Source organism: Diplotaxodon limnothrissa, linkage group LG1 (assembly GCF_057381915.1).
Source record: "Diplotaxodon limnothrissa isolate DT_005_m linkage group LG1, D_limnothrissa_male_GT1.1, whole genome shotgun sequence".
In the NCBI taxonomy this organism is placed as follows: domain Eukaryota; kingdom Metazoa; phylum Chordata; class Actinopteri; order Cichliformes; family Cichlidae; genus Diplotaxodon; species Diplotaxodon limnothrissa.
This window is the reverse complement of record NC_140596.1, coordinates 16,496,480-16,517,003: the sequence shown is the minus strand read 5'-3', so window position 1 is coordinate 16,517,003 and position 20,524 is coordinate 16,496,480. Positions and strand designations below refer to the sequence as shown.

The 20,524-nt window shown below is 40.6% G+C and overlaps 1 protein-coding gene across 2 annotated transcripts in view; it reads right to left on the bottom strand.

The window, feature by feature from the left end:
* The window catches only part of LOC146639603 (CUB and sushi domain-containing protein 1-like), a 480,470-nt gene extending 468,677 nt beyond the window's left edge, over positions 1-11,793 (bottom strand). For both annotated transcript variants that reach the window (XM_085353830.1, XM_085353836.1), the window contains exon 1: positions 11,658-11,793. In XM_085353830.1, the coding sequence (XP_085209956.1) occupies positions 11,658-11,793 (136 nt within the window). The remainder of the gene's footprint in view (positions 1-11,657) is intronic.
* Between the last annotated feature and the right edge of the window lie 8,731 nt (positions 11,794-20,524).

Below are 20,524 nucleotides of genomic sequence, written 5' to 3'. Positions count from 1 at the left end.
CCAGAAGCTAACATCTATTAAAAAAAACCTCCAAGCTTCTCTCCTCTCCTTTCAGAACTAGTTTCCAACCTCCCTTCTTCTACCTCCTCCGTCCTGTTCTCTTCGTGTACCACGGGACCATTTTTTGCTGCGTCCTCATGAAGTAGGTTCAACACTGCTAGCGACCATTACCAATCATTAAAAATGGATAGAATAAGAACGATGCTACTGGAGCAACGATAGCCTGTGGCTAGTGCATTTATTCTCAAATGCACACACACACACACACACACGCTGAGTGGAAAATGTCTAAACACAAGTTCACACACAAAGACGCAGGTTATCGATGCAAGCACACACAGAATTATTCAAAACACCTTCTTATCTACAGCTCCATAGTTTACATTTGCACGCTGTACTATTCCTGCGCTCATCTGCGCACGCAAACTTCCAGACGTAAGTGCATAAACACAAATTCCTTCACATGGGCGCACTCATAGAAGCAAATATAAACACTCGTGCAAGCTAACGTACATGCATAAACAAATTCAGAACTAACACATTCACTTCAACTCACAATACTAAACTAATATGACACACAGCTTGTACTGCTCTCGCATGGTTGCACTCAGAAAAGCTGTATACACCAAATGATGTCTAAACACGGTGGCACATGCATTCTTTTAGCTTACACACGGACATTTACACACAAAAGGGCACTCAAGTAGAAAGTAATCCCCTCACTGATCCCCCTAACACACGCGGCTCTAACCCTAACTAAGCATTTTTCTCTTCAAGGCAAAGACAAACACTTTCGCACACGGACGCTTTATTCTTCAAAACATTTCATCCTCTGCACACTTTTTAAATTTTCACAGAGAATGATACTGCAACACTCAGCGACCCTGTTAATGTGACTGACAGCGGCATTAAAACACTGGACTTTTCAGTAGATGAGTGGGGTACAGATAATTTGAGGAAAAAACAAGGGACGACAGGGAGATGGGAGGTGGTTGTCAGGAAGAGAGGAACACAGAGACAGAGACACTAATAAACAATCTGAACCCTTTGCCAACCTGGAGAGTAATTATCACTGTGGCTCTATGTCGTTCCCCGTGTGGGTCGTGTGTGTGTGTGTGTGTGTGTACGTGTGCGTGTGTGTCTCACTGTCTCGCTCTCTCCCTAAAATCACATTAATGGATGAAAGTGGCTTCTGCTGCTGCTGACTCGTCGCTTTGAAATGGAAATGTAACTCATTGGCTCCATATGTAGAATGCACATCCACACACACTCATAAATACCCGACACACGCGCAACCACCCCACACACACGCACATACACACACACGGAGTGTAGGTACGCTCTCCCAGTGTCAAACATGCACACACTTTGCCCTTAAACCATGGAACTAAGTGAGAGAAAAAACTGAAATAACACTAATGTAACATTAACAGACACATTAGCCTGTTTAATGTTAGCCTGCTAGCCAGCTATTAGCCTACAGCTTATAGAAAATGTCATGCTAACAGAGAGGCAAAGCGGAAATAATAAAACAGCAAACGTGCCGCACTGACAGACCCATTAGCCTTTAAATTCATCGTGTGGCTTCACCAGACCAGCAGATTCGAAGCTGCAGGGTATACACGATTGACACTCATTCGATATGAGATAGTTATTCAAACTCGTGCCTTTGAGTAAATCACTGAATTCAGACCAGTTCTTACCAGCTCACCCTGCACTGTCATCAAAAAGTGATTCTCCCTACCTGGTTTAGTAATTACCATATTACTTTTATCTGGGTTATTTAAGTTTCATAGCTATGGGGAATCGTGCAGTGAGGAATAGTTTACACAGACCAGCTAAGGAACTAGATGAAAAAACCCTCAGCATCCCAGTTCAAGGAGTGCTGATGCTGTGCCGGAGGATCAGGGCTGCAGAAGGCACAAAAAAAGAACTTCTCAATCTCATTTGGTAACACGCACTTTAACACTTAGAGCACGTCTTTTGTGGGAATGCGTCACTCAACTAAAAACATTTCCTAAATTGCCCTTGCATTTGTGAAAAGAAGTTTGTTCATTTCTAGAAGAAGCATGAAGAATGAAGCAGCCAATGTGGCGGACTGCTATTTGAGCCGCCGCTACCAGCATGCATTGCACGGCCACTAATGGGACAAATGAACGGGAAGCAGTGGAAATTATGAACTTTACTGGAATTGGTTAAAAAATGTACCATAGCTGTTGATGTACTGAATAATCTGTCAAATTAAATTTGGATATTAGTTTTCATGGGTGTCTTGTAGTCACGCCGACAGATCTTTCATTATGAACTCCATTTGAGAGGTTCATTTCATGCTTATTTTTAGAGCTGGCTGGCTGAGTAATCCTGTGTTATGAAATAACCCTCAGCTCCCACCACAGCGAGGCGTCTGCACCACAAGGTGCAGGAAAACAGCAATAAACTGCTGTGCCAAACGTGGCTGCATTAAAAACTCCGCAGCAGCCGAATGCAAAGTTTAAGACATGATGCAAATTGAGGGTGTCATAGTTTGTTGCAGCTGATAGCTATATGATGTATCTGGGGTTTTAATGGCATGCAGCAGAACTTTATTTAGATTTATTTCATTTATTCAGGCAAAACACTATTAAAAAGATGAATTGAGTGGTCTCTGTTACTCAGCATTACCATTAACATGGTGGTTCTGAAGAAGAGCTTAAAAACTACACTAGACATGACATTTATCCTTGCATACAAATGGGTGGTAAAACACAACTGGGCGACCAATGCAACACCACTTTTATAGTACTCATAATTTTGAGGTCTGTCAAGCCATTCCATATGATATACACATGGGCTTTTATTTCCCTTTTTTCATGCTGTCCTCTCAGATTTTAAATGACAGATAGATGTGAGATTCTGCCGTGTGTGATGCAGTATTTACTGCTAGCATGAAATATTTGAGTCCAGTCATTAATATCAACAGATTTCAGAGCCCTGTGTGACCGTGCCTTTAGGTCAGTTTGGCGGATTTCCCTTCGCATCCAAGTTATAAATTCACGGCAGACATGGTTATGATGTCATTACTTAATGCTAGACATTACTAGCCGAGCAGCACAAGATGGAAAAGTCATTCCTGATTAATTGCGTCTGCTGGGGAATACATTTTCATTTTCTCTTTCACTTTGTCTCCCCCTGCATAGCATAGCAGCGCCTCCTGTTCCTCTCTGTTCCAATCTCTCACACACTTGTTCTGCTCTCTGCTTTTTCCTTAACTTATCTCTCTCTCTCTCTCTGTCTTCATATGCATTCTCATTTCCACTCTTAGTCTTTCTCTCACTGCCCTCTCCCCCCTGTATTAGTGTACTGTATGTAGGCCATGGCTCTGTTAAAAGTTCTGTCATTTGAACACTATAAAGACAGATTACTTGCTCGTTTTGCTTAAACCAGGATGGATTCATCATCAGATCATCAGAAACTTTATTGTCATTGTCATGAGAACAACGAAATTAAGAATGGTCCCCGATCATTGCATCATCCCTAGCAATATCAAAATATAAATAAAACAATAAAATTCAATTGCTAAAAAGGAAAGACTTTTTCTTTCCAACATAACAAGGATAATGGCCCATATATATTTAACATCTATTGTGTATGTTAGCCAATAATTAACTGTTGTGACCCAGTAGCGCCTTCTATTGTTTTTCCCTTTATATGTTATGCATATATAAATATGCATATTTAAATTTCAGATTTTAGTATTTGTTACATCTCTCTGTATGCCTCACTCTCTCTCACACACACGCCACCTCGTTCCTCTCCACTGAAGTGTGTACTCAGTAGTTAACTGTATTGAAGCGTGTGTGTGTGTGTGTGTGTGTGTGTGTGTGTGTGTGTGTGTGTGTGTGTGTGTGTGTGTGTGTGTGTGTGTGTGTGTGTGCATTCTCTGGTCTCTCCGGACATCTAGAAGGACTCTTAAGTACCTGAAAATCATCAGCACTCAACGAGTTGTCTCACTCTGTCTGTTGCAGGTGCACCGACACGTAAAGGGTCTCTTCTGCAGTGTCTCAAGCTCAGATTATTTGAAATGTGTGTTAGTGTAACTGAGGGGAATCAATTACAAAACAAACACCAGAGAACACCTGAACACGTGTGTGTGTGTGTGTGTGTGTGTGTGTGTGTGTGTGTGTGTGTGTGTGTGTGTGTGTGTGTGTGTAGCTTTTTATTATTTATTACGCAAGCATAGTGGGATGTAATAATTGTTCCACTACTTCTCTTGCAAATGAAGCAGTAAATTATAAAGATATGCATGCAAATGTACAATACAAACTAGAGATGGACCGATCCGATATTACGTATCGGTATCGGTCCGATACTGACCTAAATTACTGGATCGGATATCGGAGAAAAATAAAAAATGTAATCCGATCCATTAAATATCACGAAAGCACCTCACAAAACTTGCAACACGCCGTAACTCACCTCAGAACGTTAGCACGTCGGAGCAGTATGCATCACGTGATAGAGCAGCTGTGGCATGCAGGACCTGTCAGTGGTCTGGATAGCATGTGGAGCTTCGCTAGCAACCTGGCATTTCATCTCCGACAAAGTTATCCCCGAGAGAAGTAAAGCAAGTGTGTAAGTCCATCTCTGAATGTTTGTAAAGCATTCCCACGTTAAGCTTAACAAGCGACTGCCTCTCGCTCTCCGGCTGCTACTTCAATCTGAAACTGCTTAAATCAGCTGATCGGCTTTTCTGTCGCGAGTCCGTCTCTTTTGTTTGTTTTTGGTCCACTTTGCGCCAGAAAGAGGAAACCAGCGGCTGAACAACAGCAGCACGTTTAAGCTTGATAAGCTGTTGTTAGAATTTATTTAATATTAATTTCTACACCAGGATCTTTTTCTACGTAGCTGACGGCTGGTAACTGTGCAGGGGCGGATCTAGCAAAGTTTAGCCAGGGGGGCCGATAAGGCATTAACAGGGAAAAGGGGGCACAAAGACATACTTTTCTTTCTTATTCTCATTTAAAATGTCTAGCTTTTAATAAATAATTATCTGACACCCAAAGTTTTAATTTGATGTAAAATGAATAGAAGTCAATTACTGTATATAGTAACTATTAAGTCTAATATACCCTAGTAAGCTATAGTACTTTTTACTTTGGGAAGGTACCATCTGTGCAGTCTGCAATTTTGTTGAAGAAAGATGTTGAATCTATTTAATATTTCTTGAAAAATAATTGATTTCTGTGCATTTTTTTTCACACTGCATCAAATTAAGGTTGATTACATCGATTAAGCATCATGAGGTGGAGCGTGAGGGGTGGTTCCCTATTTTTTATTTATTTAATTTTGTTGTTGCTGGGAGTTGGAACCCTATTAGTTAGGTTGCTTAATATTTACGCTAAGTACTCTTTAAAATACCAGAATAGGGAGGATGGTGTAGGTCTAAGTTTATTAGATTGATCAGTATTGCTGAACTATGAAATATTTTTTTTGTATACAGGTATAACAGAATAGCTTTAGTGTAGTTGTTGTTTTAAACTTGAGTATGAACTTGCAGACTTGCAAAATGCAGCAAGATATTTTAAAAAACAGTTTTGTTGATTAAAAAACATTATATCGGATTCATATCGGTATCGGCAGATATCCAAATTTATGATATCGGTATCGGTATCGGACATAAAAAAGTGGTATCGTGCCATCTCTATTACAAACTCCTGTCACGAGCGAAAACAGTGCATCTCATGGAAATTGTTACATTTTTACATAAACAAACCTCTGATCATTTTTGGATAGTGTCTATGAATAAATTCAGTATGTGCAAAGCAGCAGCACGTAAAACTACCATTTTATTTTTATGTTATTACAAATTTCATTTATTTTCATAATTCAGTGACTGGAATCTTCAGCAGGACCAACTGCAACTACAAAGCAATGTGCAACAAACAAATTGCTTCACATGTGGGTGGAGCTTTAAAAATGTCTTAGGTGGTAGCAGGTGGAAGCTGACCTATTCAAACCTCTGACATCCAGGGTCTGGTGTTCTCTTGATGTGCTACTTTAAGGCCTTCAGAAAAGATGGTTCAACATCCAAGGGAAGAAATAAAATAATAAATCCTTTCATTGTGCAAGAAATCACAGGAAACCCCAGTGAGTGGAAAATAAAATTTGAAGTCTCTCGGAAGGGGATGCACAAATTTACCTGAAAGGTGGGTGTGTCAGGAAAAAGCACATGCTGCCCACACGCATCATTAAAGCAAAGCTATAGATTCCTGGCACAGGCAAAGACTAGTGCCCCCACTTATAATAAAGTTTCACATGCACAGAATGGGGCCTGATAGAGATATATGCACCATCCCATCCATAAAGATAAACTTAAAAGAACAATGTGCTCACTTGTGTGACTCATTATCACAAACATTTAGGAGAAAGGGAAATTTGATAATGCATATAGTGAGGTCATAAATTCAAGAGTGACTGTAAAAAATATTGAATCACTTTACCTATAATGATCTGTCAACTCATACATTTAATTTTACTGCAGATCACTTAATCCAAGTGATAAAGTGAATCCAAGCATATCTCACTTGGATTCACTTTATCACTAGCATTAAAACCAGCAGAGTTATTATTTGTGGGCAGCACGGTGGTGTGGTGGTTAGTCCTTCAAAAAACCAACAGTGCGTAACCTGGTGGGGATGACAGTTTGTACAGTTTGAATGCTGATCAGTTGGAAAGTGGACCAGAACAGGAAAGGGAGTAGGAAGGAGTTCACCAAGTACTGAGAGAAGTAAGGGGGAAAAAAATAAAAAAATAGTATGAAAGGCACAGATTTTATATAGTATACTATACATGTTCAATTCAATCTTATTCATAGAGCACCAAACCACAGCAGACCTCAAATTGCTTTATATTGAAAATAAAGCCCATACAAGAATACAGGAAAAACAAAAAACAATCAAATTAACCCCTCTCAGCAAGCACTTGGTGATAGTGGGAAGGAAAAACTCCCTTTTGACAGGAAGAGACCTCAGGGAGGGGCAGCTCTCTGCCACAAACGGTTGGAATTTATGACCAATTATTCTCAGAAAATCATTACGTTCTATATGCTCATTATCACTCGTGGCAATAATATGAGCCACTGTCACTGTAACAGTTTAATTTTCAATAAATATCTCAGAGTGGGGAAACTATACGCTTGTTTTGGCAAGTTGTTAAGTGACCAGTTTGATAGATGCAAATATATAAGTACAGCAACAAGTCATCCATATTAACGGATAATGGATGCAGTAAATAAATGGAGGAATAGCATCTATCGACATTACTGAAATGCACTGAACATTTATGGTTGTGAACTGTGATTAAAAAAGCCAACAGGTGTATGTACACATGGTTTTATAAATCTGATTAATGTATGACGCAGACCATTTTCAGTTTTTGTGTGCTTGTATACATCTGATATGGCTTCCACACAGGATTTTATAAATTAAGTCACTGGACCTTGAAATAATGTGTTCTGAACAGATGAATCAAAGGTGTTTGTTTAGCCACAGTAACAGAGCAAAGCTTTTCAGGAGAAGAAGTGATGGAAAACTGTAATGGAAATATTTGTCAGATTACAGTACATACAAGAAAACCCTCAAATATCTTTCAGCTTAAGAGTGGACACAAATCCAGAGAGCCGGTGTCAGGAACTGGTGGACAAAGCAGCAAAAAGAAGTTATTTCGATTACAGAGGACAATAGCTTCTGAAGCCATGAGTGTACCTACTTTTCCACACAGACTAAATTACATCGATTCATATTTTTGCTAAATAAATAATTGAAAAAGCAATGTTTTTCTTGATGGGTTGTTTTATTACTTTTATTCAGACTGTTTCAAATCATTTCTTATCCAAGTATATCAAAAAGCCAAAATTTGGTAGGGTGGTGCTTAGTTTTTTTATAATGAACAGCACAAGCACAGAGACACAAGCTCAGAGCATTTCAACTCTACTGGATTTCAATATATAACCTTTGATTTTGCATTCGTCCTAGAAGGGAAACCTACATTCCAGGCAAAATAAGTAACAATTTGTTTTAACTCACTGTATTTATCAATCATAGGCAGAAGACAAATGCTTATATTTAAACACTTTAAAATAGCTTTATATAAACAATTGAAAAATGTAACTTCTCAATTTCTCCTACACAGTCGTATTCCATTATGCCAACATTTCATTTATTAACACACTCCTTCCATTTACATGCATCATAAATGCATGTGATAAACATTACAAACATTAGTTTCACTTATTTAACTATTCCGCACATCTTTATGTCATACCCTTATGCCTCAGTAATGAGATAACAGGTGGTTGCATATGGAGAGAAATCATTAGCCAGGGATGACACCTGAGCAAAATTTATTCACTGAAGATGATGTAGGCCATGAATGAAAGATTTAGGAACAGCTAAGTAAGTGGACCTTGCTTTAGAAACATTTACCACAAGCACGTCCGTGTCCCCAAGGTTAAAAAATAAAGAACTCCATGCTCAAGTCTTCTAAAATACTGTTAACATCATATTAAATGGCGTCTGACATATACACCCACTTCTTCTTTCACATTTTCTCATGCTTTCTGGATTTTCACTGCAAGAGGTTTCACACTTCTTCTATACATCTAATTCCCTCGGTTTGCTGTTTCTAAAGTGAATGTGGATTGTGCAGATAGCTCTATTTTAATTAGCTACCTTCTCACAGTGTGTGTGTGTGTGTGTGTGTGTGTGTGTGTGTGTGTGTGTGTGTGTGTGTGTGTGTGTGTGTGTGTGTGTGTGTGTGTGTGTGTGTCTCCATCTGTGCATTTCCCGTGTGGGATATTAGTATGCCAAGCAGGGGGACAGACAGCTAGTTCCAATATCTTGTTGTTTGGCATTGATTCAGTGTCAGCTAATTGTCACCGTGCGCATATACTTTCATTTGTGTGTCTGAGTGTGGATGTGTCAGTACGTGCATTTGGGGCTAAATGTCCTGATAAACATTAAAAAGCTTCAAAAAACACAGACATTTAACCAGTTCTCACTTTGAAAGGGGAGCAGAAATAAGTCACTGGAATGTCCTATGTGTCGGAGTCTGCGTGTGTGTGTCGGCGTGTGTGTCGGTGTGTGTGTGTGCTCCTTTAAGAGTATAAGTGTGTGCGCGAGTGATTAAACAAGTGCTTCATAGTCCCAGTGGGAGTCTAAAATGAAGTTCTCAGACATGTTATTCTCAGTAGTGTGTGCGTGTGTGTGTGTGCGTGTTCGTGTGTGTTTGTGAGAGTGTGCCAAAAATGTCTTTTGTACAGTCCCCTGTAGAGTGTCGTTAACAATATATCAATTATATAAGCAGTAGCTGGGTTTTATGGGAATTATCATCACAGTTGGACATTTGGACGTTTCTTGGCTATAACAACCTGTTGATGAAAAGGCTGAGTTTATTTTTTATTTATCTTTATTCCTGCTTGAGCTTCTGATGAAGGAAACGTAACTTGGCGAGTGAATGTAATGTAATGACAGTGAATAATTGAACTGGACATTTCGCAAAAAAAGATGTGGCTTCCAATAAACACAATGTTGATACACAGTTAGAATAATATTTATTTTATTTAATCATTAACTGATGTTCTTCAAATGCAAATTTCGATGTTCAAATTTAATCTTACTGACAGACTAAACCTAATAATGATAATGTATTTATAGAATATTTCGGCCAGTTAAAAGTTGCTTTGATCTCGACTATATTTGTTAAAAAAATTGAGCCTGCTAGCAAAAACAACTACAACAATAATAATTGTGATAATAATCATAATAAATAGGAGTCGTGAATACAAGAATAAATTATGGGGCAATTATGAGTAGAACACCAAATATCACTGAATGACAGGGACTGAGATTCTAGGTAACATTTTCCTAAATTACTTTGAAAATATAATAATGAAACAAATCACAAGCATCATAAAAAGCTTGAGGACTATTTAAAGAAACATGTTCTTCACCTGGGCTTTTTTTTTCTTTCAGCTGCAGTCATATCTGACTTTTTATGATATTTTTACATGACATTTCCAGACAATCAATTATTAGTTGTGTTGGAATTTAAAGTGCGACATCACATTTAAAAGGGTGGCAACCATCTGGGGTTTGAGGTTTGACGAAATAAATTATTGCCACCCCTCCGTCTGTCTTTCCAGATGTCTGTATGCCCTTTAATTTTCTCATTGTATTTCTGTGTGATTAACTCGTCAGCAACCAAAAGGCTTCATTGAGTCTATCATGTAACGCTTTCTTTAAATTGAGTAACATAATCAAAGAGAGATGCAGAGATGTAGAGACTTCAAGGATGATAAACACGGCATCAAACGCACAGACACGCACAGATCGGGACGAAAGATAAATCACAGGTGATAATCATAAACAGCTTAAAAACACATCTATCATATTTATCAACATACACAAATCGCACGCTGTCTTACATTTACTCAAATCGCTTTTTATTCTGGGTTGATGGCCTGTGTTTATGGCAGAATACAGATGGATAAACATACAACCACCAAAACACACACGCACACACCCTCAATATAATGCACAGTATTAAACATCCAGAGCAGATCAGAGTTAAGGGAAAACACAGCTTACACAAGAACAAAACAAGCTTACTTGCACACATATACATTTATCAAGAATTCTAGCACAGCTGGAGATCTACATCAGAGGGGGGAAGATCTGATGGGTCCATGCGTGAGAAGGGGAGTTTGGGAACAAAATACAGAGAGGACCAGCACCGAGGAAGAGAGGGAGGAGAAGCATACACAGAGAAGCTATTGATGACCTGAGTAACAGAGAAACGAATGTTAACACTTTTTTCTGTCTTCATCTATCTGTGGCACCAGGAAACTCTTGGCCACAGCCCCCCTCCCCCCAAATAAAAAGAGACATGCTGGGCTGCTGACATGAAGCATCAATCCCCTGTTATACCATCAGACTCCACGGCCTTTGAGAAAACTGCTCCTCTGTGTGAGTTCGACTCCACAAAATCACGTTCAACTATGAGCATGGGATTTCCCCTCTTCATGCCCTCCACATGAAAATCTCTCTCTGGTTATTCGTAGACTGTAAACTGAGTTGGTTGCTGAGCTGTGTCACCAAACAGGACTTTTAACTGCTTCAAATGCAAAATTTTAGTCACTTCATTTACTTAGAGGAGGTTATCTGGACAGCACAGAGGCCTGAAAACGAGCATGCCTACACTCCCCAGATGAAATATTGTGTCCAACTTGGCCGCTGCACGCTCTCTTCTCTCACGCGCACACGCACTCTCTTAACTCCCCGTGCTTGCATATAGGATATAGCTCTCACTCCCTCTTTTACAGTCTCTCTGTCCATCTTAGTATCTCAAACACGCACGCACAAAAAGGACGCATGCACGCAATGCCCGGAGCTGAGAGCGTGCGCGCACGCACGCACACGCGAAACTCTCCTGCACACACTCACACCAACGCTGTCTGCAGCAGCGAAACTGCATGCATTACCTTTCTGTCCCTCACTCTCGCCTGCGCGCGCACACGCAAAGTCCAACCTGCGAACACTGTGATCCTCCGGCACACGCGCGCGCATATGCATGCCTGCGCACGCAAACACGCAGGCGATTTGAAAACCTCCAAAACTCACCCTTGGACGAGGAGAAATCCCCCAAGAGAAGCCCCAGCAGGAGGAGAAGCGAGAGGTCGCGTCTCAGCCTTCCCGTTTTCTTCACGTTCAGCCTCCTCCACATCAGCAGCATCTCTGGCGTTCCTAAATCCGTCATTTTGCTATTAAATAAATCCAAGCTGGCTTAATTTTAAAGCCCTCTCCCCACCTTGCCGCTCTGCTTGACTGAAGGAAGCGGAGGGGGGTAAAAGAGGACGGCCGCCCCCCTCCTCCTTATTCTTTCGTTTTTATATATTAAAAAAAAATACCCGAAGATCAATCACGAATATCCCCCACACACATGTCCATGTTAACGTTTGGACAGGACAACCGGTGACGGGTTGATGGTCTGAGATCGGGCAACACGCCGCTGGTGTGAGCTGTCATAGCAGAGACCGGAGGACCGGAGGAGAGAGACAGAGAGATGAAGAGATTTAGGGAAAGAGAGGAGAGAGATGGTCGGTAGGTCCGCACAGCACAGCGAGCGAGCGACGACTGAGAAAGGGGGGAGAGAGAGGGGGAGAGCGAGAGAGAGCATGGGAGAGAGAGGCAGAGTAAGAGTACGACAGACGGGTTAGTTGAGGAAGTAAAAGAGAGACGGTAAAAGTGGGTGATTGTGGAGGAGGAGGGGAGGAAGGAAAGATGAAGAAAGAACGAGCCACTGGAAACGGAAGAAAGGAGGTAAGCAGGTGAAGAGAGGGATGAGGGGATGAGAGGAAAGGGGGAAGCAAGTAAAGAAAGAGGGAAAGTAATGGAAAAAGAAGGGGAAAGGTTTGAAGGAGAGAGGATAGACTGGCAGGAAAGAGGTGGCGGACAGAAATTTCAGGAAAATTGAAGTGTGGAAGAAAGCGTGAAAAGGGAAAAACGGAGGATAAAAGCACAATGACGGAACAGAGCTGGAGCAAGAAATAAAGGAAGTCATAAGAGAAGGCGAGAAGGAAAAGGAATTAAAGGAAGGACAGAAAGAGAAGTGTGAATAAAATGATTGGAGAACTGTAGAGGTCTGGCGAGCAGAAGTCAGGAGAGAGGGGAAAACAGAGAAGAATTGGAGGATAAGAGTGACAGGGGGTGAAAGAGAAGGAGGCCAAAGAAAAGATGGTGTTGGGGGGTGGCTGGGTAGAGGAATTTAGAGAGGAGGGAGGCATAATAGATGCAGGAAGTGAGAAAGAGTGGGAGGAAAAAAAGACAAGACAAGTAAAGATGGATTTTAGCAAATGGAGGGAGAAGAAAGATCAGACAGAAAGACAGAGAAACGAAAAGACAAGTGAAGAGGAAAGGGAAAGGAAGGTGACACAGATTTTAAAAAAAGGACAGGTTGGGGAAGAGGAAACAAAGCAGGAAAGGTAAGTTAAAGAGCCAAGTGGGGTTAAATAGCCAATAAGACTTAAGTGAAGGAAGGGGATTGGAAATGTGGGCAGGCTGAGGAAAGACACAAGCAATATAAAGACAGAGTTGAAGTGACGGTTGCTGAAGGAAAGCTGACAGGAATGGGGGGAAAAAGAAGTTTTAAAAATGAGACGCTGATGTAGAGCTGTTAAAGAAAACTGAAAAACTAAAAACGACTGTTAGGGAGGAATAAAGGGGGAGAGTGGTGGCGCTAAAGAGAGGTAATGCTCTTGGCCGGCCTACCAAAGTCACACACACACATGAAAATACCTGCTGCATATTTTCAATCACATTTCCAGACTATGTGCTTCCAGACTATGAGAAGGTCACCCGATGTTAAACTCACAAAAAATAATTTCACTCTACTTCTTGTTAATCAGTCTCAGTGTCGCATTAAACACCACTCTGATCCTCTCATCTTTAAGAGTGAATGTGTGTATGGTGTGTGTACCCCAAATGGAGCCACGAGCCAGTTATTGATCCCCGGTCCCCGGTGGCATGTACAGAGGATCAGACTAACAAGATTACAACGCTCCAAACACGACGTGGCGACTTAGCCCGCTGAGCCACAGACACGACCAACACACGGGAACATTTGAAGGCAAATGCACGTCACTCCAAATTTGTCCCATTACAGTATTTCACAGCAGGTGTCACCCAATACTTTCACACTATGAAAAGAGAAGCTTGTGAGTGGGTTTCCCAAAGTAAATGCACTGAAAACTGACATAGCTTTAGTGACATCACTCAGTTTTCTTAGAGATTTTCTGGGATTCAGATGAATTGTGGCAGCTATGAAGCCAATCACCCACTAAGGCCTTAAGATGTTCTTAATGGCATCCTCTATAAGAAGGGTTCTGTTTTTTTTGTAAATATATTACATTATGTTTGTTTTTGTGGATTATTTCTTGTGATTATTGCTGTTGTTCACATTTGCCGGGGAAAAAAAGTTGTGCCAAATAAAATATGTGGATCCACCCACTGTGGTGAACCCTTGCAAATAAGGGAGCAGCCAAATAAGCTTTGATTTTATGCTGTCGGTTATCTTGAAACAGTCAGTAAGGGATAATTCACCCAAGTCAGGAACAGAGATCCATAAACAAATCTAGTAAGGAACATTTTATTGCTAATAAATGTGTATTAGCGATTAATCAGTAAGCAACTTGTGCATCTAGCTGCTAAATAATTTAAAAAACAACTGAATTCAAACTAATCCTCATTTTGCTGTAGGCCCCCAGAGCAACTTCCGTGGGTCCTTTGACCACATGCTACAGGGATTTGTCGGCTACGGCAGCTTGTTGTCTGCTTCTTCAGATATTTTTCATAATGCATTTTGTCCTGTCTGACACAAACGCTGCATTCCTTCCTGTACAGACAGTGAACCACCTAAACACTGACATCACATCCTGTGTGTGCATATCTGCATGCCAGAATCATGTGCTTTCACACGGGTTTATACAGTACGTGCGTGCTCGGCTGTTGTGCTACATGCTTTAGTGAGTGTGTTTCAGTGAGTGGATGTGTGTGTGTGGGTTGAGCTATTTCACAGCATTACTGTGAGTCATCCATCAAGCTGGTAGCTCTCTGTGCATTGGGCTAGTTTAGTCATTTTATATATATTTATAAAAACATTTTTTACATCCACTAGTGGGAGGCTTCATAACAGCATACGCTCCTAAAAAGACTGTAATTTTCAACCCTGACAAGAGGGTCGTTTGACACAAACACACATCTTCTGCTGCACTTCAACCAACAGGCAGACACAGGGAGGCAAAAAGGCAGATCTGAAATACAGACAGACAGACAGAAAGACAGAGAGATACATAGAAAGACAAACACACAGATGAATAGATGGGCACTAAGGATACCATCAGCACCATGCACCATTCAGCACTATGGAGAGCTCCTGTTTATAGCTCAGTGTAGTCAGGCTGCCATCTGCTGCTGAAAATTAAACTGCAGGAGAAAATGACTAGAGAGCAGAGGGAAAGTGCAAGCCACTGAAGTTTAAGTGCAGATACGCAGCTGAATATGAACCTGTGCAGAATGAATCAGTCAGGTCTATGATGGCCATCACTTTCACTCCAACTGGGTTCAAATCTGAGATATTTCTAATCTCAGAGACACAGAAGTTACTGTTGGAACATGTTTTTCCATCAATGAAAGAAATCAAGGATCATAGAATCCCACATTTTACCGCTCTGAAGGATACCTCTCATTTTAAAAGCTTTAATGGGGCCAAGGCTGTAATTATGGTTACAGCAGTAATGCAGTTGGGCATGTGGTGCAGCCAAGAATAAACAGGATCAAGTTGGAGATTTGACTCGAGAGCTTTATGGCTGTAGGTTTAGAACAAAAAGCATAAACGCTTTCTCTACAAACACATTTGCACTAACAGCTAATTAAACCACTGAAGGTCTCGCGTTTATTTATTTTACTGTGAACTAACAAAAGAGGAGAAAAACAGGTCCCCTCATTTGTCCTATGAGGAGCTGCTAACCTGTGAGTCAGAGTAGAAATGAACTGCATTTCAAACTAATGTCTCGCTGATGTTATCTGCAAACACACACACAAAAGAAGAAAATATCACCTCTCACTGCAGATGTATTCATTGCTCCTTTATTTTTGACCTCATTATGCAAAAACTCAAAGAACATCTAGATCTAAACTGCATTCTTCTTTAATGACTCTAAAAAAAAAAAGGATTGGTTGCTTTGATAATTGTGTTTGCAACTTTTCGTATGAGGTCTGCCAGTTTTTCCACCGTATTCATCTATTTTAAAATAGCACACATTATTGTTTTTCCTCTTACATTAGATGTTAAAAAAGGAGGTGCATCTACTCAAGCTCAGACAGGGGTAAATATGCACTAACTTTACAAAGACAGGGCGGCTGCTCACTGTAGTAATGATAACATACATGGATAATTACAGCATGGAACATAAAGAGTAGGCACTAATCAAAGGCACAAGCATTGTTTTTACAATCACTTCCTTTAAAGTTCCCAGAGGCACAAAGCCTGTATTTCCACTGGAGACCTTTGTTTTCTGCTCTTCTCTTCTTCAGTGGCAAAGAAGCACTGTTGTGTCTCCAGCAGCTTTAGAGTTTAGCAGGGTTTTTGAGCTCAGACCACAGAGGGCCAGAAGTTGAAATATTTAAACTTTTGGTAAAACAGCACTCCACTTCAAATGGGTCTTCGAAAGTCTCTGAGCAACAGCAGGAGCCACAATCAGCACTTGCCCCAAAATCTGTTTAGAGCTGCTAGAAGATTCACAGGATAACTGAGCATGAGTCAGTCAAATTTCATCACACAGTGTTTTCTTCCCTTTTGTGTTAAAAATGTCCCACGCATTAGATCAGTATTAACAGACAGACTCATAAAAGCATAAAGGTTTAACAATTAAATCTTTTTTCCCCAGTTAATAAATAGCGTGGTAAATTATATTCAAAATCAAGTGTTGCAACTGGACTAGTTTTCACTTTACATTCAGTCATACAGTCATCGCATCAGATCATCCTCTGCCAAAACAATAAAGAAATAAACTATTTACTTCAGACTTAAAAAAATCTTTTTATCCAACTAAATCTATCTTTTAAGAATGCTTTGAACATTTTTGACTATATTAGTAGAAGTACACCAAACATTCAATTTCATCAAGCAAAATAACCAAGGGAACAAAAAAAGCACTCTGAAGTACCCTTGATCAAACATTAGAAGACAGCGAGGGAGAGGTTTGGGGGGGCGTTCAGATCCTTCTGTAATCACCATCGAGCAGCTCAACAACAGAAAAGAAGTATCTGCTATTTAAAGTCTTGTGTTCCAATTTTAACACTAGGTACATACTGTAGTTTACATTTGTATCCTAACAACAGTACCTCCGTCAGGTAGCAGGTACTAGTTATAATTCATGTCTCTGCACCATAAGGGATGGATGGATGGATGGAAACATTACTGACGCAGAGTGGGATCATCTGCTCTGAATTTCCTTCAAGAACACCCAGAAGAACAATTCCTGGGCTTTGCAAATATGAGGTTTGAGCAACAGGTGGATGAGGATGTAAGCTGTAGAGGGACATTTGGCCTCACTGACATACATAGCCAAGCATAGCCACACGCTGAGCACTATCAAATTATGATGTTGTGTCTAATCATTTATCTTCTCGTCTAATAGTTTAGTATTTAAGAGACCAGCCGGTATCCAAGGCAACATCTTATTGCTACACGGTCACAAGATGGCAGGGTTATTTCTTCTACCTAAAACCATGCTAGGTCAACGCTACCCATCTTAGTGGGAATCTAAAACTGAAGAGTTTGGCTTTTTGATCAAGTGCTGTTTTAAAAAGTCCTGAATTCAAATTGGTTTGATTTGCAACAATATAAAAATGAGAAAAGGAAAAACTGGAGCAAAAAAAGAAACTGGAAACACTAAATGCTGACATTTTGGCATAAAGAATGAGTAGAAAGATAACCTTTTAAACAAATAACTGTTGACCTTAATTATGGGATGCTACCTGTCTTAGCACATAATGGCAGTTGTCATGGCATTTTCTTTTAGCCTGTAGACCAGAGACCTTTAAGTATGACTGAGGAGTTATTGTGTTTCCAAATCACAAATCACTGCATTTTAAATTGCGTTATTTTCACCTGATTTTGCTGTACAAGCGGGGCTGTGGGACCTATTTGCAATGGTTACCCAAATGTCAAAAGCACTACTGCAGCATGCCTATGTACCATTTTTAAAAGCCTTCTCCTATTATATTTAAATCACCCAGAGAAGCAGTAGGTACACACAGTGTGTCTTACTGAGGCAGGGTCAACAGAGGAGAACCTTAATTGACTCAACTTGAGTCCCCACAGGTTATGAAAACCAGCAAATTTTAATGAGCGCAGGTCCAAGGTGAGCCACTATATTTATTCAACTTGACAGCAAAAGTTTTAACGCAACTCATTCGTATGAGAAATATGGAACTACTTTGCAGTGCTCTGCCATACCCGAGTTGTCTTCAAGTATCTTCCCTATCAAATACAAGGCCCCATGTTCAGAGGATTGTGTGCTCTGTGCTGCTTATTCAGATCCGTCTGTATATGCCTCTGTGTGTGTGTGTGTGTGTGTGTGTGTGTGTGTGTGTGTGTGTGTGTGTGTGTGTGTGTGTGTGTGTGTGTGTGTGTGTGTGTAACTGTGAGCTAATAGAGAACACACCTGTTCTCCTAAGAGAACTAAAAGTCAAACACGAAGTCTTTTAGAGGGAATGACAGAAGAGGGGAGAGAATACAGAGCACAGGGAGGTGCCAAGACAGAAACATGGGCAGAGAAGAAAATCAAATGAATTTTAGACAAAGATTGAGTAGGATGTTACACTAGGACAAATGAAGGAACTCAGAGGTCAGGAAACACAGACAACTGTGATGAGGGATTTAAGAAGAAGATCAGGTGAAAGTGGAAAAGGGGTCAAATTAAAAAGGAAAGTGTTAGAGGACAGGAGCTCTGCGGAAAGAGATAGCTGAAGAGAAGTTGCTGGTGATTCCAGCATATTCTCAACAAATGGCTTCCTGACTAAAACTTCAGCTCCATGTCTCCACTACTGCATTTCCTTTTTCTTCCAGCGATAAAATGAGTCCTTGGTGACTTATCAACCTTGAAGACACCTGCTGATTTTAAATAAGATATAAAATCCTTAATTAGCTAAAGGAAAAAAAGTTACTGCACCAAGATCGAAGTCCTGCTCTGGCACTCCATGTCAAATTATTTATGCCCTACAGGTTTCGTCTTTATCCAGGTTATTATTAATTGTTGGCTTGAAGGCGGCAATAATTAAAGTCGTAGCTTTAAGTGACTGAAAATGATGGCTAGGCATGAAATCTAAATGTATCTAGGGCTGATAAATAGATCAAATTTATAACACCAATCAATATGCACAATCCCTGAAGTAAAACTTGCATTATTAGAGGGTAGATTCATGCAGCGTCGGCAAATGGAAAGAACAGAAAACTTTGTATTATTGCAGCATACAAGCATTCGAGCATTACTTGCAGAGACAACCATAATGCATACCTACTCGTAATTGTGCGTAAATGTGGACATCTTGCTGAGTTGGTTATTATAGCTCTCAGAACATGTTGAAACATCACACTCTGATTTAATAATGTGAATATGAAACATTTTGTCATCAAAGGTCAGAAGGAAGATGGATAATATTAATCATCCTGTGAGTCCAAAAGAAACATTTCAGTTCAGTTCATTTTTATTTCAAACATTTCAAACATGTGCCTTCACAATCATTACAAAATATCATTCCATTATTTGTTTGAAAAGGAGTAGGCAGAACATAACATAATGATGAATTATTGAGTAACATTGCAGGACAGACAGGACAGAGGAACGCTGGCAGGGAATAGGGAATTATCTTGATTCGGATGAGGCCGCTATCCCAAAATAGGTCAGAGGGAAAAGTCCACCAAGGTGCAGCACAGGGCATATTAAAAGGAAGTGGAGGAATTTGTGTTAATTTGTAACTATGAACCAAACAGCCAGTGCTTTCTTGATGCTGTCACTAAGAGAGCATCTTTGAACTGACTCCACTGATAATGAACAGGAGAATGACTTCATCGACACCGTGGCATGAAGCTGTTGAGGGGAAATCGCCACATTTTCAGTTTCTGAGCTATTTGCACCAACACTGGGGAGAAAATGGAAAATAGGTGTAGCAACGCAGTAGAAAGGAACTTGTGAATTAGGATTCAACTGAGTTACTGAGGAGCGGGGGGTTGTTAGGTGGAGAGGGAGTGTGGGTGGGGAGAGTAAACAGATTGGGAGGAGGTGGTGATGATAATGATGAAAGCTGTGTGGTGAGCGTGCGGGCTGGTGGGAGGGGGAGTGGTAGGAAAACAGGAAAGAGATGGGGAGGGGGTGGTAATGATGATGGTAAGGGACGATGAGATGTGGTTAAATAAGAAATGATTCGCAAGATTAGGAGGGAAGGAGAGGAAGCAAGGAGCTTATGTGATGATGAGATTGGCTTAAACAAGGAGGTGGAGAGTGGAGAAAGTAGTCAGCTGAAGAGAAGCCACTGGAGAAATGGAGGGAAGGAGTTCGAGGGTGTGGAGGGATGAGAGGAGGATAGACAAGGTGTATGAATACACACAATGTGCTATTGACTGAAGGCTTTCCTTGTTAATTGCACATTCCCTGTGATTGCACTGTGAAATATGGTGCTGAATGAGAATAACTTTCTCTCGCTCTTTTTTTCAGACAGAGAAAGAGAGAGGGTGAGAGCAACAGGCATGAGTGAGACATGAGGGAAAAGACAAGGAGACAGAATATAGGAGCAAAAACGTCTGCAGCAATTTTAATGGCAATCAATCTACTAGCTGCTGCAACTCTTTACTCAAGACTGCAAATGTGGTGGCACTAGAGGAAAAGTCAGGGGGGGACTGTCTATCATCGTGATATATATCATCTGGG